This window comes from Salvia splendens, chromosome 6, assembly GCF_004379255.2.
Source record: "Salvia splendens isolate huo1 chromosome 6, SspV2, whole genome shotgun sequence".
Classification (NCBI taxonomy): domain Eukaryota; kingdom Viridiplantae; phylum Streptophyta; class Magnoliopsida; order Lamiales; family Lamiaceae; genus Salvia; species Salvia splendens.
This window is the reverse complement of record NC_056037.1, coordinates 3,226,467-3,249,193: the sequence shown is the minus strand read 5'-3', so window position 1 is coordinate 3,249,193 and position 22,727 is coordinate 3,226,467. Positions and strand designations below refer to the sequence as shown.

The window sequence follows — 22,727 nt, the reverse complement described above, 5'->3', positions numbered from 1 at the left end:
AGAATTGGTGATGGAAAGTCAAAAAGTCATGATTTGGAGAAGTAAATTTGAGACCAACGTCGAGTTAGAATGAGCAGGGTGACAGTTGAGGGTAATAACTCTCAAACTACACACATTTAATTCATATATACATTGTGAGCTGTAGCGCTGAACCTACCATGTGCACAGCATCTCCATCATTTGTATTTTTATTTTTTTACCTGTCCACTTCTATAAGTAGTGTGGGATTATACATCAATTTTGCATGCATGTGGTTATTAGGGTTTGTAAGAAAATAATGAGAGGAGGGTTTTCGAGTTTGTTTGTTGGTTTAGTGGTGGTGGTTTTGGTGGTGGAAAGTGGTGTTGTTTATGGTGATTTGAAGGATGAGAAGTTTTTGCCTAGGGGCCCTCTTTTGGGGAGGAGGATTGGAAGGTTGAAGCATGGAATCGGTGGGGGGTTAGGTGTTGGTATTGGCGTTGGCGTTGGAGTTGGCGTTGGTGGTGGTGGTGGTCTTGGAGGAGGAGGCGGTCTTGGTGGTGGTGGTGGCCTTGGAGGAGGAGGCGGTCTTGGTGGTGGTGGTGGCCTTGGAGGAGGAGGCGGTCTTGGTGGTGGGGGTGGTTTGGGTGGTGCTGGTGGGGGTTTAGGTGGTGGGATAGGTCATGGTGGAGGTTTAGGAGGTGGGCTTGGCGGAGGTGGTGGTTTAGGAGGTGGTGCGGGTGGAGGAGGGGGTTTGGGAGGTGGCGCTGGCGGCGGATTAGGGCATGGGGGAGGTCTTGGGGGTGGCGTTGGGCATGGTGGGGGTTTAGGAGGAGGTGGCGGACTTGGAGGTGGTGCAGGCGGAGGAGGGGGTTTGGGAGGAGGTGCCGGAGTTGGAGGTGGTGCAGGTGGAGGTGGAGGACTTGGTGGTGGTGCTGGTGGAGGAGGGGGTTTGGGAGGAGGTGCTGGAGTTGGAGGTGGTGCAGGAGGAGGACTTGGTGGTGGTGCAGGTGGAGGAGGGGGTTTGGGAGGTGGCATTGGGCATGGTGGGGGTCTAGGAGGAGGAGCTGGAGGTGGAGGTGGACTCGGAGGAGGTGGAGGACTTGGTGGTGGAGGTGGAGCTGGTGGTGGACTCGGTGGTGGAGGTGGTGCAGGAGGTGGAGGCGGATTAGGAGGGGGTGGCGGCTTAGGGGGTGGTGGTGGTATTGGTGGAGGTGGAGCTTTTGGAGGTGGGGGAGGAGGAGGTTTTGGTGGAGGTGGTGGTCTTGGAGGCGGCGGTGGCTTTGGTGGTGGCGCGGGGTTCGGAGGTGGCGGAGGCCACTAAACTTAGTCATTTGCAAACACGTGCTTGGTTGCATTGTGTTTAAAATGGCATATATGTTTAAGATCGGTGAATTCAAGGCTTTGCCGTTTGAATTAGTGTATTTGTTTCAACTGTTTCCACTTGCATATGAACATCATGAAATATTTTACTATGTCAATGCTATATTTTTACATACAACTTATACAAGTTGTGTTTGTCGTAGATGATATCCATGAAATCAAATGTTGTTTAACTGGGGTTCAATCCACATTGCAATTCTCTCTCCCCCCAGAAAGAGCTGTTGATATATGCACTGAAATTCTATGTGTATGTATGTGTATGTATGTGTATAAGGCATTAGTAATAATTTTCTAATATTTAGAAAAGGCTCCTAGAAAAAGAAAAGGAAAAAGCAAATGTTCTATTCTCCGAAGGTTACGGCCCTGAACCAGCCCAATGTACACAACACGAGGTCCAATTCTAGTAGTAGTTATATTTTTTCATATGAACATTGTGGTATATTATTTGATATAGATAATTTTCTTAGTTGAAACCAATTGCCATATATTTACGGTTACAATTTATAACCAAACACAAAATTTTAGAAGCCAATTACAAAAATTCAATAATTTCAAAATTTTGAATTTAAAATTTAAAATATACTAACATATCCCTAGCCAAACATATCATTTAGCTTATGTCATTTTTCCATGACGTAGAGAGACAAGCATCAATTATTCAAATTTTCACCTTAGTCATAATTATCAAATCATAAGAGCAGTTGGAACCCACCTCTTTATGCGACAAATGCAAAAATCCACTCAAAATAACTTTAACAAGTACTATACACTTCTCACTTTTTTGCATATCACTGAATTTCTGATTCTTCCAACACCCCAAAAAATGAAATTAATGAAAATATGGCATATATAGATAGCATCGCGCGGTTCGTAATAAATAAAATGAATCACCAAATATAATCAAATTCTCACCCATCCCACAATTTTCAAAAACACAATTATTAATCACAAGGTTTGCAAATTTCACAAATTTCTCTGGCGAAATACACAATGATATGGCAGCCGATTTTAAAAAGAATTTTCACATGATGATCGGGGTAATTAGATAGTACATAGTTTATTAATTGTATTATTAACACACTGCATATGTTAAAACCCTAATAAATGTATAAGATCCATATATCCCCTCAACCAATAGGCCTTTCATATAAAAGCACACATGAAAATCAAATAAAACGAGCATATAAATACATTCAAACACTAGAATAACATAACTGTCTTCATAAACTATATATCCAAACAACTCATGAAATTATATATTACCTTCAAATTAACAATCTGAGCATCTTCACCAGATTCCGACACACAAATATTCCTACATCAGTTCGACTCCGGATTCGGACCACTCGGAACCTCATGCTTAGCCGCACCATAGAAATCTTGATTTTTCTTGAAATTTTCATTCTTGGAAGAAGAAACAGTAGCTGTAGTCTCTCTCTCATCACTCAGCCTCCTCATAATGGGATCATGAGAGAGAGTAACCATTTCCTTAGAATCCGAGGAAGCCTCCAAGAAAGATGGAAGAGAGAGAAATAGAAGAATTAGAAAAGGAGCAATTTGAGATGATGATGATGATGATTTTGTAGCCATGAAAATGTGATGAGAGAGAAAATCCAGCACCCCCCACTTTTCCACCAGAGATCAATATCCATGAACCAAATGGGCTTCTCTCTCCAAATTTGAAGAAATAGTTTCAATTTAAGAAGATCGAAGATGGGGGGGTTGTGGAACAAGGGTTTTGAAATGGGAAAATGGGTTAATAATAAAGCATGGAGAAATGATGTTTCACCATTTCGTCTATTTTATTTTTGTGCAAAGAGTGAATCTTTTGCTTCATAATTGCGAAAATATAGGCAACCTAAGTAAACGTGAATGTCAAAGTTTCATATCTTTTGTCGACTATTTGTCGTCGTTTTGCAATATTTTATATATGCTGCAACAATGGTCCGTATTTTGTGATGTCTTATCTTATCACTATGTGGAAATAGATAAATCATTCTTTTGAAATCATCAGTTTAGAATTATGAATAAAATACTAATTAGATTAATTTATCTATAATTAAATTTTTCGTGAAATATGAAAATGACAAACAAACACACAAATTAAATCAATGAACAAGAAATAAAACGAATAAATATAAAACTTTCGCTACTAATTGGATTCAAACTCAGGAGTTGCAATTATCCATATGGAGATGCATCTACTATAGGGAGAGTGTTCTAATGAAAACCCTTTCATATCGTAATTACTAATATGAAATTTATTTTTCTAAAATCTACAGTGAATGCTAATATGTAGTCTTGGCCTTTGATTGACAAATAATTTCCCTTAGAATGAATGCAATTATGTAGTCTTAACTCTTATCCTTTGAAAGGCAAATAATTTTAGCTTGATTAATCAACTTTAGTATAGTAAATTGACTTAGATGTTTAGATTAAAATAAAGAAAAGAAACCGCTCCTCTTCTAGAGTATTAAGTGAAATGACATCCATATATTTCAAGGTTTTGAAAAATATGAAAGTAAAGCAGGGAAAAAGTAGGTGAAAAAAGTGGGAAAAAAAGTGTGCAGAAAGCCACCAACTTTTTTATTGTTGGACTATATACATTGCCCTCTCTGTGTTATTTGACTTGGACTTTACATTAATTGGAAAATTACAATTTAATAATGTTTTCTTGTGTAGTATGGCGTGGCTGTCACATTTGTATAATTGTATGTGTATATATAAAATACACGCATATGTATATATATAAAATAAAGCCATGCAGAAAGTGAAAACAAAAGCAAAATCAAAGGCATGGGTGGGGTTAGGCTTGTGACATATTTTAGCACTTGTCTCCTTGATTGAATGCACACATCCCCACTCCTAGGTGTCTATACATATTAAATAGATTTTTTTCTCTCTTAAAAATCAAGAACTCGTGTAATATCAAATCTATACAATAATTGCATCAAACTTAAATAATATGAGTAGTAATTATACTTCATTAAAAATCCTCAAGTGTGGATTAAGCTAGTAGTATAAAAAATAAGTGGTTAAACGAATACCTATTTCATTTAGCAAAATTAATATGATACCAGCATATTAAAGAAAAGCTGTTCACTTTTATAGGAGGAATGATACGCTTACGTACCTTATGTGAGCACTACGCTCGTTTAAGGCACATTTAGTATAATTTGTTTTATTTTATACAACTAGTTTGATTCTAATACATTAAAATTTATTATTGGTACTTTAATTTTACAATTTTCATAAAAATCAAAGCTTGATTTGTCCGTTTCCCTATAATTTCAAATAAATGAATAAAATGAAAATCGAGCTTTGATTTTTATGAAAATTATAAAATTAAAATTATCAATAATAATTTTTTAAAGTATTAGAATCAAACTACATGTATGAAACAAACTCACGACGCTAAACATATGTTAAACGAGCATGATACTCACGGATATATGATGCTCATATAAGGTAGGTAGTATATCATTTCTCCTTTTAATTTGTAGAACGAATTAAATTTTAATGAAAGAATATCTGAAAGCTGCAAGATTTGAGATCACTATTTGATGTAGTATAGTACTCCATAATACATAGAAATTGAATTTGATTAAAATAAATTGTATAATGTGATAATATTTTTCATGATATATATAAGCCTTTTTTCCCACGATTCTCTGATCCGTCCATATATACATATATGGAAAATGAGCATTCATTTTATTTTTAAATTAGTTAAGCCATAATATACTTAACTATTTCCTATATTTATGACAAATGATGTATGTATGGCAATCGGGCTTCTGCTTGTATCCAGTTAAACAAATTGGTATTGGGCCGGCCCAAAGAAGTCCTCTTCAATAATAATAATAATAATAATAATAAATAATAACAATAAATAACAATAACAATAACAACAACAACAACAATAATAACAACAACAATAATAACAAAAACAACAACAACACTAATAATAATAATAATAATATGATGTGTAATGAAACCTTAATAATTAATGGGACATTAATGTGATATAGATTTATAAGGTAGGTTAAATAAAAACTAATAAAGTACACTTGTTAATGTGAACAAAGAACTCCCAAGGTTGGCCCAATTCAAAGCTAAAGATATCAATTGCAAATGAAACAAACAAATGTTCGCTATAATATTTGAATGGATCGTCGACTGTGGGCAGAAATTTTAACGGACCCAACAATGTATATGCAATTCAAATTTGCTACAGCTTAACCGAGGATCGGCCCAACTTGGTCAGAAAAAAGTCATGTTTGATGTAAAGAGAGTATTAGGACCACTATATATAGTAATTTTGATGGGCTACTTTACTCCACTTATCACCAAAACGACATGGAAAATAAATGTATTGCTGATATTTTGACGTTGTTGTGCTATAAAGGTCGAAACTCAATACCATGGACGATAAGTCCGGACTTGTCATATGGGCTATTGATCTCGGTGAGCCACGCCTCGACCTCGCCTTCATCGTCGCTGCAGTTGTAGAACCTTCCCATTTCTATCTCCAACCATCCATCTCCTCTCATCTTTGCTAATTTCCCAGTTTCTCTCGATTGAATACGCTCTTTTTTTATACCATTTTTCCTTGATTTGTCATCGAAAGTTAACCTTAATACTGTGTTTGATGATCTTAGGCCTTCCTTGCTTTCTAGCAAGAACACTAAATAGGCTGCATACATTGTGTTTTTGGACAAGATTTCAGTTTTTATTTTTCCTTCAATGTGAATCCACAGCTTTGCCACCTCTGAGAATCTGAATAAAAGCAACAACAAAAAATGAATTTTTTTTATGTGACGAGTCCCTTCTTGCACGTGTGCCCAATGCACACTTAAACAAAGGAATAAATTCAATTATTTCGAAAGAGATTAACTTTGAAACACTTAAAGATTGTTTAGTTAAGAAATTATATACCTGGACATTGGGTGTGGAGTGAAATCCCAACAACCTTTCCAAGAAATCATAAGCTCCCTTGCTCCAACCATGAAACACTCTTTTCCTACTTTTATATAGAATAAAATATGAATGAGAACGAGTTAGTGTAACGTTTATTTATCAAAATTAGGAAAATGTAAATGAACCAGTTAATAGAGGATTAAAGGAAAATGAAATATGAGGCAATTGTTCGTGAACGGTTGAAATATGATAAAATGGAATGAGAATGAAATGATACCATTCTGCCTTGATCAATGAGGATAGGGGAGTCAGAGAGGCTGAAATAGAGGTGTTTTTTGGTGGCATATTTGAGAGGAGAGACTGTGATACGGATATATCTATAGAATATCTCATATCTCTATTATTTCATATATTATTGATTTAGCATATCTTTCTCATATATGATTTTTATTATCTTGTTCACCAAATTAGGTTATTCGTAGGAGTATTATGAATAAGACCTATTGTTATTTTCTTCATTCAATCAATGAAATCATAATTATTGTCTTTAATCTTTATTTAGTTTTCCGTTTAGAATTTCTTATTGTCGACAGAGCACGGTTTCTCTGCGACTTTCTTTATCTTTTTCACTTGATAAGAGTTTTTCCCTTATCAGACTGCTTTGGAGATGATTTCTTGATAATCAAGAGGCAAGAATCTCTCCCGAACGACATCGTTTTGTGCCACCGATTTGAGCTCTTTTGAGACAGCCGATGATCTCGAAGCATCCACAGCCGAAGTGTATGATAGAATCTCTGATATGCAATCCTCAGGCAATCTTGCAAACCACTCCATATCAAACTCTCTCTCTCTCTCACCCCTTTTGGTGATGATTGATGAACTAGAAAGAATGATGTGTTTGCTTTGTTACATACACATAAATAGAGAAAGGAGAGAGAGCTAATGAGATTTTCTTGCCTAAAATGAAAGAAACTGTCAAACACACGTGGTTGTTTGGTTCTAGTTTAGTCTGAAATTTGCAAGTCTTAATCTTACCTACTTTCACTTGGGCATGGATATTATGATATTGGATTTCAATATTATTATTTTAATTCACGAATCATGTGACTTATTTCGATTAAAGATAGATAAGCTAGATGTCACGTCAAAATGGTTTCTTGATAACAATTAGTAGTACTAAACATTTTTAATCAAAATCCATATTTAGTGACAGCTTGTTGTTAATAATTACTACTATGTTAGCTAGTAGTAATAAGTACAACAACAATTATAACATTTAATAACTGAAATATTTAGTGAGGAAAACGGCGTATAATAATCATTCCAACAACCCATCTTTTACCAAAGAAAAAACAGCTACTTAAATGTTTGTCAAAAGTTGAAAAGTCCATTCATTGAGATATAACATTCTTAGAAAATACTTTTCAAAGTCTACACACAAAAGAATCATGTGACTTATGTCCAACTCGAAAGTAATTAATACATTAGACTATATTCTTAGTATTTTGGAGGGGGTTTCCTAGAAAATACTACCATTTTGTATTTTGGTCATATCGAAAATAAGTCATACATTGATTCTTAGGAATTTGAAGGGCAAAAACAAAGAGCAGTTCAAGAAAATTTCATTTTAGGATTCAAGTGGCAAAATATACAAATTGAAGAGGATGCCATTTTCCAACATGAAGCCTCTCCAGATCACATTTTCCACCAAATTTAACCCAGGAATCCTAACTTATCAAAACAATCATAAAATTTAAGGAAAATGTAGTATATGTATTATGAGATTCAAGCTACTTATATATCTGCTACTTTTCTTTTTCTTCATTTTCTTGCAGAAAATATAATATTGGTGTGAAACAAGGTTTGTCCAACTATGAAGCATCACATATTCATCCATGTCTACTGCATAGTCTTCGGCTTGCTAGGAGAAACTCGCCTCGTTACTGACCGCATGGTCACGAACTCCTCTGCAGAAGAAGGGTGAATGCCAATCTACAACACAGACAAAGTGTTAGCAGCACTGAGATGGTCGAATTCGTGCAGTCTATACATAACCAATGTGGCAAATATCTCACAAGTCGTCTGCTTCTTGGAAGTTCAAGAAAATAGACGAACCAAATCGTAGAAAAGTTCAACCAACAAGGTTAAAAAAAGACATCCATAATCAAACAAGCTAGATTTAGTGTCAAGGCAATAGTTGTGCATTGAATCAAATAGCAGATGAAAAGTGTGATTGACACTAATATTTTGTTTCTAAAAAGGTTGATGAGAGCTCACCGTGCTGTCAAATTGTGCTTTGGTTGCTCCACACTTGAGTGCGACAGCAATTCCCTGTGTGGAGAGGGTCGTGTTAAGGTTACAAGCGTGAAACAGGAATAACGATGAATAGAGATAGAGGAGGAAATTATTTCGAGTACCTGCATGATCTCAGGAGCATCAGGCCCACACATGGATGCTCCAAGAACCTTATCAGTCTCTGCATCAACGACAAGCTTCATGATTGTTTTCTCTTGTCGTCTGCACAACAACAATAGATATCATCAGAAGCGTGTGTTTAGAAATTTTACAGGTAATATTTAATAATCTGTCATACAGAACGAACTCTCCATATGCATACCCGGAAATTGTGTTTTTCATTGAATTAAATGTAGATGTGAAAACCAAAATGTCACCGGTTGCTTTCTCTAGAGCCTGTTCCTCACTGAAGCCGACTAAAGACAGTGGAGGTATGCTGTCGAGTAAGATAAGAACATGTTCAACATTAAATATTTGAGAAATCAAATGAAACAAAATAAAGGAATACATCAAGAATCCAAAGTAAAATGTTGTGCTATAAGATGGCAATACCAGAACACAGCACAAGGAACAGTGTCATAATCAGGTGCCGTAGGCTGTCCACCAAAGACGGTTTTCTACAACAGTAAAGAAAAAAGCAAACTTTTCTATCAATCAGACACATTTAATTAGAGTATCATGATATATGGATATTTGTGAAACACACAGAAGTTTAGTGTGAAAGAGGGAACATACGGCGAAACAGGTCCCTTCCATCAAGGCAACAGGAGTAAGATTCAATCTGTTTGTAACATCACCTATGGCCCATATGCTGGGTATGTTCGTGCAGGAGTATTCGTCGACCTGTCATCTAAACTTAAGTGAACTACAGAAAATCAAACACGAAAAACTACACTATGTTCGTGCAGTTTTCTATATTATTTGAAATTCAGGAAGACAAACATTTAGAGTATAGAATGTTGATAGGCTACAAGGAACTGCAGTCGTGCCCTACTATGCAGTATTTGTTGGGGTTTGGATATCAAACCTAACAGTATTGCACCATGCTGATTTCATTTAATTACATATTTAGTCGATAATGGTCAGAAATCTTTCTCTGATCACGAACTTTCCAGTAATACAGTGAAAATTTTACAATTTTGACTGACTGATAACAACTCACCTTCACCGCGCCAGTTGAACTATCAAGCTCAACTCCTACAGATTCCAGATTTAGCCTTTTAGCATTCGGGACCCTGCCTGTAGCCAACGAGTATAAAATCATCATTGGCCTCTCATGAAGGGAAAGGTTACGTCAAAGTAAATATCATTTCCAAAAACATACGTATATTATTGTTCAGCAGAGTAAATTTCAGACCCACATGTTCAAGTGGACAGGTTCGTTTCAACATAAAAGGATTTCAAGAAACTATGTTCACTGCAACCATATTACTATCGGCATACCAAAATAAAGTCGCCCTGATGTCGAGAAATTACCTGTGGCAAAGAGTACAACATCGGCAGTTATTTCTTCACCGTGGCTGGTGAAAATTTTTATACCCACTTCGGTTTTAACAAGCTGAATCACCAATTAGTTGTGTCAAGTCATTATCAGTATCAGTATCAGAATTAACTTAAATATCAAGCATAAAAAGTGAATGCAACACATTAATTTGTTGATTCTTTTTATTTCCAGCATGAGTTTCCTTTGCAAACTTCATCCATTGTACTTCCTTTTCTCGCTGAGTGTGTGATCTGATGAAATTGGGAAGTCGAATTTAAAAATGATGTGGCACCTCAGTTATTGTTGTCCAAGGATGCATGGTGATTCCCCTTGCTTCAAGATTTCTTGCAACCAAAGCTCGCATCTCGTTATCAAAACCTCTGGTAAGATTTTAGGAGAGAATAGTATGAGATCATCGTACCAAGTAAGGCCAAAGTAACAGAAGAAATAAATTATCTATGCCTATGATATCCAGAAGTTTCGCTCCAGCAGGTAGCTAGAAACTACAGAAAAATCATTTCACGGAATTACTTTCACCTTAAAGGAAGTTCTTTTCTGAAACACAGATCAACATCTACACCCATCCCTCGCCATATTGAAGCAAATTCAAGGGCAATATACCTGCATTCAGAATTTAAGATAAGTGACATTCACTTCGATTTCCATGCTGCCTATATAGATGTGTTAAAACAAAGTGCAACAGAGATAGTTACCCTCCACCAAGTATGACAGCTCGCTTAGGAAACTCTTCCAAGCTCAACGCCTCATCTGAAGTTATGGCTAATTCCTGGTGTAAACACAAATACAGGTGTACATCATAGCAGTTCATACAGGCAAAGTTCGCCATAACAATTTTGGGAGAAAAAATGGACACTGACACAAACATACAGGTCATGATCACCTAAAGTAATCTACGTAGTATCTAACAAAGCACAAGTTTACACTTAACACAGTAAGTAAAAGTGAGTCTCTGCTCTATACAAATAAAAGAATCAGTGAATCAAATTAATTGGAGTCAAGATTTGCACGAAGTTAATCATATATAATGACAACAGTTACACTCACCTGACCTGGAATATCTGGACGCTGAGCACGGCTTCCAGTTGAAATTAGGATATGTTTTGCAGAATACCTTAGTTTTGTCCCATCGATTTGAATCACTTCAACGTCATTAGGACCTGCAACTCTTCCCTCTCCTTCAAATAGCTTAACTCCGGCATTCGCAAGTAATCGCTTGTATGTTCCATTTAATCTAACTATTTCTTCTGTCTGGCAACATCATTAAAAGATCAAGAAAATGCATGAGGTAGAGCTTGAAATCAATTTCTCTGAGTATTGAGTTTGAATAATATTCAGTATGTTTCATGTACCTTCTTGTGTAAGTGTTTTTTCCAATTAAAATCAATTTTCTCATTCAGCTCCCATCCATAATTCCTTGCATCCTGCAAGCCCGATGTAGAATAATTGAAAACATGCATTATTAAATAGGTCAAGAAACAAGAACAGATCATATTCTTGATAAATTATACTACCTTATTGGATCTGGAACCAAACAATATTAATATAAGATTTCATATGTTAGATCAGAAAATTGATATATACTGTATAAAAATAAATCTGACTGTAATGATAACTCAAAAACTCTTCCTACTCACCTCTAGTTCAGAACCAAAAGAAGCACCATAAAACAAAATCTTTTTGGGAACACAACCACGAATGACACACCTGAAACACAAACAGATAGTTTTTTAGCTCATGTACACGAGACAAACTAATTATGTAAATGGATTGTAAATTTGTAATCCACAAAACTTCACTACTTTATGAAGGAATGTCATCCTTCATGCACAAGCAGCTGGGCTGAGATTTTGGAACCGCCTTATCACGTATAGCTCAGAAAATTCTATATGTCTAACAACATTTGCTTCTATAATTATCATCAATATAGTATCTCTGATCAGTTATTTTATCTAGTTTAGTTATATAGCTTAAATCAATACTCTCCCAGCACCATGGTGGATATTTTTACCCTAAATTTCAGCTCAGGAATCTTGCCTGGAGCATTCTAAATGCAACTAATACTGTGCAAATCCCAAATTCAAAATCTAAACATGAGAATTACAATTTTTTGTATAGAAAAGATCCAATTGATTAAAACTAGGCAAGCAATCCTCAATATCAACAGCATAACAAATATCTACCTTTATTCAGCTGCTATAGAATCAGAAATTACTGAGGTGACAAGTGAAAAAATTGTATAACTTCTAGTCATGCAGTCTTCGTAATGCTAGTTTCTAGATAATTGCCAGGAAACTGTGAATCTTTTTCACTGAAGATTATTCTTTTAACTCAGGAAGCTTGCCTGGAGCATTCTCAATGCAACTAATAAAATGCAAATTCCAAACTCAAACCGAAACTAAACATGAGAATTTACAATATGTTGCATAGAAAATATCCGAATGATTAAAACTAGGTAAGCAATCCACAATATCAACAGCATAACAAATATCTACCTTTATTCAGCTTCTATGGAATCAGAAAATTAACTTCTTTTTATGCAGTCTTTCTAAACTCTAGATCTAGATCATTTCCAAGAAATTGTGCAAATCCATCTACACTCAAATCTCAATGGGCTGGATAATAATTTACACAAAATATTATCATAAAAAAGACTTCTCTTAGGTTTTGGCTGACAACCAGGAAGTGAAACAGGAATTTCAGGCAGATATTCTTTGTAAAACTATCATTTAAAATGCATCACACAGAAACCTAATGAATCTACTACTTCTGGTTACTTACGTTCCGCCAACTCCTCCAATAACTTCAGAGCTGATAGGATGAAATGGAAGCTCACAGATCCCAACCTGTTAGCATTGGAAGTATTTGAGTGAAGATAAACTTTAAAATATCACATTATTAGGACTCATCATCTTAAAAAGAAGTGAACAATGTATATCTAAGAAACTTTAAAAGATCCAAACCAGGAAATAGAAAAGTTAAATAAAAAATACTCAACCATAACTAAAGAACTAACATAGTAGATAACATCAAAACACATCTCAGGTCCCAATTTGAAGAACGGCCCCTTGTAGCACTTGTCAATCAGTTATTTTCTTAGTTATTTAGATCGAAAGCATGGAAGCTGACATACATTACCACAGACAAATGTGCAAAAGCCATTGCAGAAATAAGAATTTAACAGATTTGGCCGAGCTACAAGATTAAGAACACAATTACACGCAAACAAGCAATGTAAACAAGATTAAGAACACACTTTCACTAGGCAGTTTATATAGTTGCACCAAGTATGTAGACCTCAACACGAAAGTGAACTATCAGAATACACAACATGCACCAACAGAATCTCGCAGTTGCACTCTCAATGTTAAATACCTTAGCTCCATATTGAGCAGAGAATCGCGAGGCACGAACTCCTCCACTTCCTGCCCCAATGACAAACAAATCGAAGTCATAAAGAGCCTCCCCTTCATCAGATTTATCCAGAACCCCATCAACAAGCATCTTCCTCGTCATTTCCACAACACTACAATCCACAATCAAGAATGACTAAGAATCCATTAGTGAACTAAGAAATGAGACCAAACCCAAACCACAAACATATTCTGATTTCCGATCAACCTCAATGCCTCATCTCACACCGAAAAGTTCATTACCTGTCACTCGGTTCTGATGGAAGAATATGCAGTTAACGGATTACTTCAACTACTCAACTACCTCTATCTCCTCTAGCATTCAGTGAAAGAAAGCACATTTTGATTGTAGTTCAAGCAAGTCTTTTCAAGATGACATCTTTTTGCATAAATAAACAATAAATAAGCTGGAAAGTGGAAACAGATCAGTAGACTCACATTTACTCGTCTTGCTCCCAAAAAAGAACAATGTCCAATTTTGATCTGGGCCAAATCTTGGAGAAGGAAATGGAACAAAGTATCAGATAATAATGGGTTACTATTAAATAGAGTAAAACAGAGCGTAAAGGTAACTTTGTGAAGCGCAAGTTTAGAATTTCATTGACGAAATTGAATATTTGATGACGACAGAAATGGGCATGACAGATGTTTGTTGATTTGTCCAACCGAGAGCTGTGGGATTTATTATTACAATTTACAAGCAAGCAAGCAAGAGTAAATGAGGATTGACGATCGGATAAAAAGATACTGTATTAATTACCGTTGTATTTTGATTTTATACTCCAATCATTGAACTGACTAAATATAGGCATAGTCTACTTTCCTTTTTATTCGAAAATTATGAAAATCTATTTTCGGTATATTTGAGAATTCAAATTTTACTCCCACTATTAATTTAACATTATACGAAAGAAAAAACAAGACTATCAAATATGACTTCACATTCAATAGTTACATTTTTTCTCATTTTATGTATCACTCTCACATTTTCATATTTTTATTTATTTCTTGAATTTTAATTTTGTTTGTATTAATTGAATTTATATTTGTTATTACTGCTTGTTAAAACTTTTTTAGAAGTTATTCTCACTTTTATTAGATAAACTCGATATACTATGAATCTATCATATTATAACTCAATTTTTTTTCATAATAAATCTAATTAAAATAATTAATTTAGTAGTAAGACGATTACTATGAGGTAAGTCGGATCCCCTAAAAAAGATAGGAAACATCGCAAATTTAAGAATTCTTGAAGCACCAGCGTGATTTATGAATCCCGACACAAAATGCCTCGCAAAATTAATTGCCTTGGCATATATGATATATCTATGTAGACAATCTCAAGAGTCATGACAAGTTAATCTTGCTCATTCGACTCCGTTAAACTCTGAAGGCCGAAGTCATGCACAAAATTCCGACTCTAATTCCTTACTACATTTTTGCATAACCTTGGTAACAAGTGACAGATTATTGCATAAATTTGAACTAGAATTCGACTTTGCATTGTTAAAAATGAATGAATTACAATTGTCATACAAATGCAGTAAAATTAGGTTCCCATCTTTGCACTTCCTCCCAAATCCCTCTCCCTCTTCATAGATGAGTTTAGAGACTACGTACATGTTTCATGTCGGCCAGTCAGCACGAACAGTGAAATACAGCATTGCCAAAGCACCACGGCTTCTTCGCTATCTTCTTCGTGCCACACTCGTTGCATGAGGGATTTGCAGTATCGGAGGGTACGTGCGATCTATCCATCGCCACGACCACAGGGGCTTCCCTGATCGTCTTCGACGAGGACAAAGCCCATTGCATCGCCCATATGGCGAGCGGCCTCATGTATATGAGGGAACGGAAGTGGCCGTCAGTCGTCCAGCCTTCTGGAGTCTGGAAAGCATACCTGCACGAGTAAAGACGGGATTAGACCATCTTCGTAGACAAGCGAATGTTGTGTGTGGATGTGATGGGTTTATGTGACTTACCCGTATCCCTCGTCCGACCAGCTGGCTAGGAATATGCCTTCGGCGGTGGTGAAAGCCTGCTCCGTCATTCCGGCGTGGATCATGGTAGCAGCCGCGGCATATGTTACTCCCGTCCACACTTCCCGGGATTGCATGCATGATTCATCTACCTTACCGCTCGGATGCATCCCGTTAACGGCCCCGATCCTTCCTCCTTGGACTTTCATGACGTTGAAATCATGGATCTTCTGGAGCGCGCTTCGGATCTTCCGGTCGTTGAAAAGATCAGGCAAGCCCGATGCAGCCGTGTACCATTGTCCCGCGAGCTGATCGGCTTGGATGGATTTACTGTTACTGCTAGACCCGCTATCGTAGTTGAAATACGACCCGTTCCATAACTTCTCCTCGAATACGGCTTTCCCCTTTATGAATTTGTTCTTGCACTTTTCGGCGAAGGCGTGGTCGCCTAGCTGGACGGCCATCGTCGCGGCAGCTTGAAGCGCGGCGAGCCATAAGGAACCACAGTAAGCACTGATGCCGTGAACGGTCCAGGCATCGTATGTTTGATCCGGGAACCCATCGTTTTCGATCATACCGTCATTGTCCCTATCAAATTGGTCCATGTAGTCTATTGCCGCGCAGACAGCAGGCCAGACCTCTGCTCCAAAAGAAAGATCCCCCGTTGCAGCAAAGTCTCGGTACACCTGAAGAACAAACTTCGGGTTAAGATCTTTCCACCTACTCGTGTCATGTATGTTGTATGCGTTCATCTCGTGCCACGGGTCGTGAGTTCCAAGATCGTGAGGAACGGCTCCTTTCACCTTACGGATTCCGTGATTCCCCTCCGCTAAAAACTTAACTTTCCGTCTGTCCTCAAACAGCACGGCGTTTGCGAATTCCCGTTGTATGCTGAGCTCGATCTTTGGAAACAGCTCAAGAAGCGCAAATGACGCGTAGAAGTGGACGTCGTACGTGCACCACATGATATACTCGACGCCCTCCAAATACAAAAACTTCCCTACATCATTATCATCATCGTTCACGGGCTGTGTCGACTTGATAGGGGAAGTCCCAAGGGAGTTCCCTCCACCACCACTCCCACAAGAGCCCGACTCTTCTTTGTCTGAAGATTCTCTTAGAGCCGTATCTCCACCTCCGCTTGGATCAATATCTACAGAGGCCTCAGAATCCTCAACAGCGGACTCATTTACAAGTCCAGCTGATTTGTGAACTATACGTACATGTTTCTTTTTCGATTTTTTGCTGTTCGTAATCACGGACTTGATACCAACTGAATCCTCCATCGGTGAGCCTGAGTCTGCATGAACAGCACAAGCAGTTACAGAAACAAAGCAAATGATATCACATTACGCGCACGAAAAAAAATACGTAGAAGAATAAATACCAATCCAAACTGTTCCACCGGCAACTAGAAAATAGAGCTCATTGAACAGAGTAAATTTATACCTGCAAACAATGCACTGCATTCAGTTGAAGACTAATCACAAGCCAGAGAAAAAATCCTTTCTATCGAGCACTAGGAAAAAGATATCGACCACAGAACAAAAACGGACAAACATTTTCATAGGTGGAAACTTAGCAAACACATCTCTAAGGGTTGTTAGGATGTTAACCGTTGCTTACCATTCCGGCAGTTTATCATCTTTAAGAATAGGGTTCTGCCATTTTTCGATTTCTTCTTCCCACAACATATACTCTGAACAAGAATCAAACAAAAAGGTGATTAGTGCAGTGGAGGATAGTGCCCTTTTCTAACAACTTTGAAGTCTTCAGTTCAAAAGGGAGAAAAATAAGGGAACAACTTTGAAGTCTTAGCGTTTCTATTGATCGGTGAAACGACAATAGAGGTAACGAAATCACTCACTTGTTAGAGAGTCGTGGACCAGATCCTTGGCTGCATTTTTAGAAGTGCCATAGTATTTAGTATACCTCCTGTGCCCATTTGAACAAAAGAAGAAAGGACAGGTAAGAATTTGCAATGACATGATCCGATTTTTTTTGAAAACTACGTGGTTGATCTTAATAGAAAAGTGAAAAGTCAAGAACAATATAAAAGAGAATGACGAGTCAAAAGTAGTAAAAATGCAAAGCACACATGTAAATATCAGAAAAATCGACCGGAATTACCTATGGTAGGACTTCCCTTTGCAGAATTTAACTTTAGGAGATGACCAAGAAACAGCAAATGCGATTGTGCACTTTCCATGAGGCTCAACCCATGTAGAAGCAGAAACTGCAGCGCAATGGGTCTCCCCAGGTGACGACGGCATGCTAGGTCCCTTGTTCGAGTTCTCTCGGTCAAAGTGGCCATCCTAAGAATCAGACTAGATTAGCTAACAACGCTAAAATTATGAAGATGAATAAAAAGTATGTGAATTAAATATAAGCCACGTGCTAGGTAAGCGGAATTAAGCAAATAAAAATCGAAGTAATATGTGGCAAATCAGCGTACCTGTGCCATTTTGTCCCACATATCTTTTGCTGTCATGCAACTTCCTTCATTCAGGCTAAAACAAGGCAAGACTGAGACACTCACATTTTGAGTTTCACAGGCAGCAATTGCATAAGTCACGGGAGGGTTATCTTTTGCCGTCCTGAAAGTGATAAATATTGCAATCCCATTATGTTAAATTCCAAAACAGCATGTGCACTGCACGTATATAAATCTACATAGGGTGTACTGAAGTAAGTCATGTATAAGTCCAAACATACAGCAGCAAAGAACTTGAAGACACCTTGTACATGTAAATCCAACGAGATCTCTCAAAATATTAGACAGCACCATTTCCATATTTTAACGCAGTAATGACATACGAACATATTAAAACACTCGACACCAGAAAACGGTAGCTAGCTCAAAACTTGCTCTCAAATAATTGCCTTAGTTAACAGTTTAACTCATCCGGAGAACAAATTAACCTTGTCTTAGATTAAGACCTAAAATTCTTATTTGGGGGGAAAAGAATCCAGAATTTTGACTCCAATTTAAGAATCTAAATTTTCACTCCCAATCCAAGAAAATATGCCAACCAACCGTCACATTTAGGTAAAAAAGTAAGATGACTTGCTTGTGATGTAGCAGCACGCCTGATACTCCATCTTCACCTCTATAAGAAAAGAGGAAAAACAAGCACAAACGTCAAAATACAATCAAGAAGTTGATTGGTTGAACAATACTCTGTGAAATAAACTTACATAAATGGCTCGTTGACGTGTTCCCCTGTTAGATGTGAGGTGCCTCCAATAGAATTCTGCAATGAAGAGAAAGATGTTGCCAAGTAAGAACCCAAACTCAGGAACACTGATATTGCCAGAACTACAACAGCTATAAGGGCATGAACAACTCACCGCCCACGTAAAACATAGGCTAACTTTTGCCCTCTCCTTCCCGGTATTCACCAACTATATAAGGCATAAAAACCAACATAAGCAAGTGATTATTCATGAGCAGAATGATTGCTGAGATAGAAGGATAAATGTTGAATGCAAAATTGACATACAGTGTACACAAATACAGATGTGGGAAGGCTGCTCTCTCGATAATTATGAGGTATAAATGGTGATATCTGCCTACAGGATATTTTCAGCTCAGGGTCTGGTTCACCTGTTGAAACAAAAAAGAAAGAATGAAAAACGCAACGACCAAAATTGGCACGTCTACCAGCCATAAAACACTTGAGGTAGCAAGTTACCGTCATAAACTGTCCACGCCCTGGGGAATAGAGCATGATATGTAGAATGCTGACCATTTAAGTTCCAACCCCATGATGATATACCTTGATCACTTGGCTTTCTGTCAAAACAAATAGTAATCAGGGGTTCAATTATGTCTCCAATTCGTTTCACCTTAAAAACGACATTTCAATATGATGCACATCTCAAATGTACTAATTACACGGTCACAATGCTTACCCTAAGCCCTCATGTCGGCCAGGAGATAAAACCGATGAATACTTCTTGTTTCCTCCATCACGAGATATGAAGATCTGTAGAACTAAAGATATTAGGATGTGATAAGAATAATAACGCACACTGTAGATAAAGACATTTTTTCCCTTTGTAATGAAAAATAATTTTTAAAAATTCATAACAGCTCACACGTTGACAAAGAGACGTGCATTCATCATAAGCAGGAATTACTTTAAGGATATATTGGGGAGAAGTTTCTTACAGAGAATTGATTGGCCATCACCGGTGCAGTCTCGCATGTACCAGGAAGTATTTGAAAATGCCTGAATTCCCCCCTGAAGCCTCTAGATATGCTACCACTCCTGTGGGGGCATAGAAGACGGATCCGTTAAGTTTCCATGACATGGTCGGCGAGAAAGAGAAGTGCTAGATTATAGATACTGCTTACCCCATCCCACCTAGAGGAACACCTTGTGATGCTGAGGGTTTGCAATGTTCTCGAGTAAAAGGGTCTATGGGTGCTTTCTGTACAAGACGAGAAAACCAAAGTAAGCTCGTTTATTGAAGGATGCTGAAAAGGGACAAGATGTTCAAAAGGACGGGTGATGGGGAACTTACTCTTCCATGGGATGCTTCTTCCCGTACGTAATGCCATAGTCGTATTCCAAGTCGAATCTATAATCGAGAACAATGTGTCAATGACGAGTCAAGCATTTTATGAGAGATAGTGCTGATTACCATTTGTATGGCTTCTCTAAATGTGATGCTGAATTCTTTAAGAATGCTGGCATGGCTATTCAATTTTCTCCTCAATGCGTGCTCGGGAGGGGCAGAACCATCAACATCAAACTGTTGCCACAAAAAAAATAGATTACTGAGATGCTTATATACAACTACTAAATGCTTATACACATCTGCACCTTAACAATAAATCAATACAAAATAACTGTGAAAATTATAAATATGAGATGAACACAAACATAAGAGGAATTAATTAATATACTGTAGTAGTTATATCTGTATAATAAAAAAAAGCTGATTTAAACATTAATTTTCAATTTCTTTTCTTCCACCCAATCAGCTCGCTTAGCACATACATGGTGAAACTTGCAGGAGATGCCTTTAGACATTATCATAACACACTGATTAACCAATCTACATTGTAATCTTCCCTGCTATATTTAAATAAAACAGCATCAAATATAGTATTTGATTTTGATTCTTTAAATGAAGGTGTTTTCAAACAATTATGAAGAAGAGAAACACAAAATTAGTGTATCTCTATACGTATATAACAGGCAACAGAAAACCAATAGCAATGAAGACCAAATTTTAGTGCTTTCTGTAACCATCGATCGTAATATCTTCAAACTTGCCAAAATTATAACCAATATGCAAAGTGCAGAATACAAAAGCCATGGATCTTTAAGTTCAAAGTTGAGTGCCGTAATTGGACTGACTAACTAAATATAGAAATCACAGTTTTGCAAGAAAAAACTTACCAACTGCAAAGTTGATCGATTAATGTATTCTTCCGGTGGCCATGAATTCTTTCTGTAATGAAACAGATTTCCACCCACCATCTCACTTCCCCAATTCAAGATTAGATTTTTTTTTCTTTTTTCTCTTTTCAAATGATCCCAATCCTTCGAAATGGTCAGTAAAATAGAAAATGAACCCCAGTTGAAAAAATTTGGGGAGAAGATGAAGAATCTTAGCGTGGAATCCTCCCAAAATCCAATCTTTAAGATAACCCACCTCCAACTCCCAATAAATGTGCAGCAGGAAACAGAACTCTTCAGGTTTTTTTTTTCTTTTGTTAAAAGTTTCAGGCTTGATCGGTAGAGTGCAGAGAAATTCCGGTTGGAGGAGCAGGGTGGTGGGTGGGGATCGAAAATCTGGGGATTTGGATTTGGATATAGATTTTTTTGATGAAAATTAAAATAAGGGAAAATCTAATAAGAGTGGTTTCTTGAAATAGAGGAGAATCCACCACCTGGATGTATGAAGCTCTTGTGAATTGCCAGGTGGTGATCAATACGAACAGTAACACCTCCTGCCTGCAACTCTCCCTCTCTCCTACTAAATAACTTACCAATATAATCTGGTGAGAGGCTTCTGTAGTTGTAGGGAGAGGGAGAGGGAGAGGGAGAGACAAAGGGGGAAAATGGAAGGAAGGTAGAAATAGCATGATTTTAGCCAGGGATGTAAAAAGTTGACTGTGGATTTTGGTGGTTTGGTTTTCACTTCTCATTTTGGTTGGCGCAGATCAACTAGTTTTCTCTGCACTGTCAAATAAATTTTGATTTTCAGTTCTTCTTTTCTTTTTTGGGTTATTGTAAAGAATGAAAATGGTGGAATTTGATGCTGTTAATAGTGCTACGTGCAAGGGAGGTGATACGAATTTTAACACGCAAATTTCTCAAAATCACATTGTTAGCAATATTTAATTATGGTCAATAGTGGATCTTCATAGTATTAATTTTAAATATCATTTATAAATAAAATGATAGGAGTATATAGAAATAACATGTTTTACAGAAAGTTTTAATAAATAGAAGGTGATTAATTTTGATGGATGAATAAGAGGAAAAAATGAGATTATTATTTACAGGTTAATCAAATACAAATTGGCTGGGTTTAGAGGAATAATTGGTGCTATCGACTTCAAAAATACCAATTTATGAATTTCTCTTTGAAATTTTAAAAGTTCTTAATTAAGTTGAAGTACTTATTAAAATATACATTCCACTTAATGTTATTACAATTTACACCATTCATTATGAAAAACTATAGCACAATAACAATTTGTGAGAAATAAATACTATAGATTGAGTCGAAGACCACTCACATTGAAAAGAATCTTGCAATATATTGCATTTTCGTAATCAATCATTCACAATTAGTAGTAATATATAATTTCTTGTTCTGTTATCTCAATTTTCAAAAGGTTATATCTAAATGACTAAATGGTGTTTTCAACATTTTTCTAGTAGTCATAATACCTTTCACATTGTAAAGTAATATGACTAGGGTAATAGGAGTATTTGTAGCAGGTTAGTTTTAAAGGTTCGCCGACAATACTATAAAACATTAAAGTGACTAAGCTATTAATAATTACTTTTCTTTTCTTTACTTTTCTTCATTTCTTTGGAATATATACTATTAAACAATTATCTCCACATATTTAACATCAAGTAACTTAATTTTATATGATATCAACTCATGTAATTGTGTATTAAAATTTTAATGATTGGTTTAATTTGTGGTGACGCATCAATCCAATTATTTTTAGGTTCCATGATTAAGTCAATTATAATCACAAAAATGTGTACGGCTTTGGATGTACTGCTTGTTTGAGAA

At 36.7% G+C, this 22,727-nt stretch overlaps 4 protein-coding genes across 5 annotated transcripts; 1 reads left to right on the top strand and 3 right to left on the bottom strand.

Annotated features, from left to right (window-relative positions):
* The first annotated feature begins 277 nt into the window (after positions 1-277).
* On the top strand, positions 278-1,282 carry LOC121807945 (glycine-rich cell wall structural protein-like). The gene is made up of 3 exons (XM_042208280.1): positions 278-491; positions 627-1,031; positions 1,113-1,282. The coding sequence occupies exons 1-3, from the start codon at positions 278-280 to the stop codon at positions 1,280-1,282; spliced, it is 789 nt and encodes a 262-aa protein (XP_042064214.1).
* Positions 1,283-5,508: 4,226 nt separating this feature from the next.
* On the bottom strand, positions 5,509-7,121 carry LOC121807944 (F-box protein PP2-B11-like). The gene is made up of 4 exons (XM_042208279.1): positions 6,919-7,121; positions 6,485-6,658; positions 6,280-6,356; positions 5,509-6,120 (listed from the first exon to the last, which is right to left on the bottom strand). The coding sequence occupies exons 1-4, from the start codon at positions 7,093-7,095 to the stop codon at positions 5,742-5,744; spliced, it is 807 nt and encodes a 268-aa protein (XP_042064213.1). The 5' UTR covers positions 7,096-7,121; the 3' UTR covers positions 5,509-5,741.
* A 750-nt stretch (positions 7,122-7,871) lies between these two features.
* Positions 7,872-14,194, bottom strand: LOC121806417 (glutathione reductase, chloroplastic-like). Of its 2 annotated transcripts, none has more exons than XM_042206441.1 (17): positions 13,909-14,194; positions 13,433-13,583; positions 12,839-12,903; positions 11,695-11,764; positions 11,410-11,481; positions 11,105-11,308; positions 10,753-10,826; positions 10,577-10,660; positions 10,332-10,419; positions 10,033-10,114; positions 9,719-9,795; positions 9,292-9,399; positions 9,109-9,173; positions 8,879-8,992; positions 8,679-8,778; positions 8,539-8,592; positions 7,872-8,253 (listed from the first exon to the last, which is right to left on the bottom strand). In XM_042206441.1, the coding sequence occupies exons 2-17, from the start codon at positions 13,571-13,573 to the stop codon at positions 8,161-8,163; spliced, it is 1,491 nt and encodes a 496-aa protein (XP_042062375.1). In that variant the 5' UTR covers positions 13,574-13,583; positions 13,909-14,194; the 3' UTR covers positions 7,872-8,160. The 2 variants fall into 2 exon arrangements, with proteins under 2 accessions (XP_042062375.1, XP_042062376.1); XM_042206442.1 differs by lacking the exon at positions 13,909-14,194 and adding an exon at positions 13,714-13,846.
* Positions 14,195-14,952: 758 nt separating this feature from the next.
* On the bottom strand, positions 14,953-21,563 carry LOC121808237 (non-lysosomal glucosylceramidase-like). The gene is made up of 18 exons (XM_042208628.1): positions 20,867-21,563; positions 20,103-20,213; positions 19,983-20,039; positions 19,813-19,889; positions 19,627-19,726; positions 19,368-19,441; positions 19,148-19,248; positions 18,956-19,059; positions 18,804-18,857; positions 18,651-18,706; positions 18,524-18,562; positions 17,908-18,049; positions 17,583-17,767; positions 17,320-17,387; positions 17,079-17,151; positions 16,840-16,901; positions 15,456-16,752; positions 14,953-15,373 (listed from the first exon to the last, which is right to left on the bottom strand). The coding sequence occupies exons 1-18, from the start codon at positions 20,945-20,947 to the stop codon at positions 15,112-15,114; spliced, it is 2,943 nt and encodes a 980-aa protein (XP_042064562.1). The 5' UTR covers positions 20,948-21,563; the 3' UTR covers positions 14,953-15,111.
* Positions 21,564-22,727: the final 1,164 nt, after the last annotated feature.

Excerpts from the sequence above, each read along its gene's own strand:
- LOC121807945 (XM_042208280.1), top strand. The coding sequence starts at position 278 with ATGAGAGGAGGGTTTTCGAGTTTGTTTGTTGGTTTAGTGGTGGTGGTT. Across the intron at positions 492-626 it reads TGGCGTTGGTGGTGGTGGTG|GTGGTGGGATAGGTCATGGT; the intron begins GTCTTGGAGGAG and ends GTGGGGGTTTAG. Across the intron at positions 1,032-1,112 it reads TCTAGGAGGAGGAGCTGGAG|GAGGTGGAGGCGGATTAGGA; the intron begins GTGGAGGTGGAC and ends GAGGTGGTGCAG.
- LOC121807944 (XM_042208279.1), bottom strand. The coding sequence starts at position 7,095 with ATGGAGTGGTTTGCAAGATTGCCTGAGGATTGCATATCAGAGATTCTA. Across the intron at positions 6,659-6,918 it reads AAGAAATCATCTCCAAAGCA|AGATATGAGATATTCTATAG; the intron begins GTCTGATAAGGG and ends ATGAAATAATAG. Across the intron at positions 6,357-6,484 it reads TCAACCGTTCACGAACAATT|TGTTTCATGGTTGGAGCAAG; the intron begins GCCTCATATTTC and ends GTAGGAAAAGAG.
- LOC121806417 (XM_042206441.1), bottom strand. The coding sequence starts at position 13,573 with ATGACGAGGAAGATGCTTGTTGATGGGGTTCTGGATAAATCTGATGAA. Across the intron at positions 10,115-10,331 it reads CTTGGACAACAATAACTGAG|CTTGTTAAAACCGAAGTGGG; the intron begins GTGCCACATCAT and ends TTGGTGATTCAG. Across the intron at positions 8,593-8,678 it reads ATGCTCCTGAGATCATGCAG|GGAATTGCTGTCGCACTCAA; the intron begins GTACTCGAAATA and ends CTCTCCACACAG.
- LOC121808237 (XM_042208628.1), bottom strand. The coding sequence starts at position 20,947 with ATGGTGGGTGGAAATCTGTTTCATTACAGAAAGAATTCATGGCCACCG. Across the intron at positions 18,858-18,955 it reads CATCTGTATTTGTGTACACT|TTGGTGAATACCGGGAAGGA; the intron begins GTATGTCAATTT and ends TGCCTTATATAG. Across the intron at positions 15,374-15,455 it reads TGGTCGGACGAGGGATACGG|GTATGCTTTCCAGACTCCAG; the intron begins GTAAGTCACATA and ends TTACTCGTGCAG.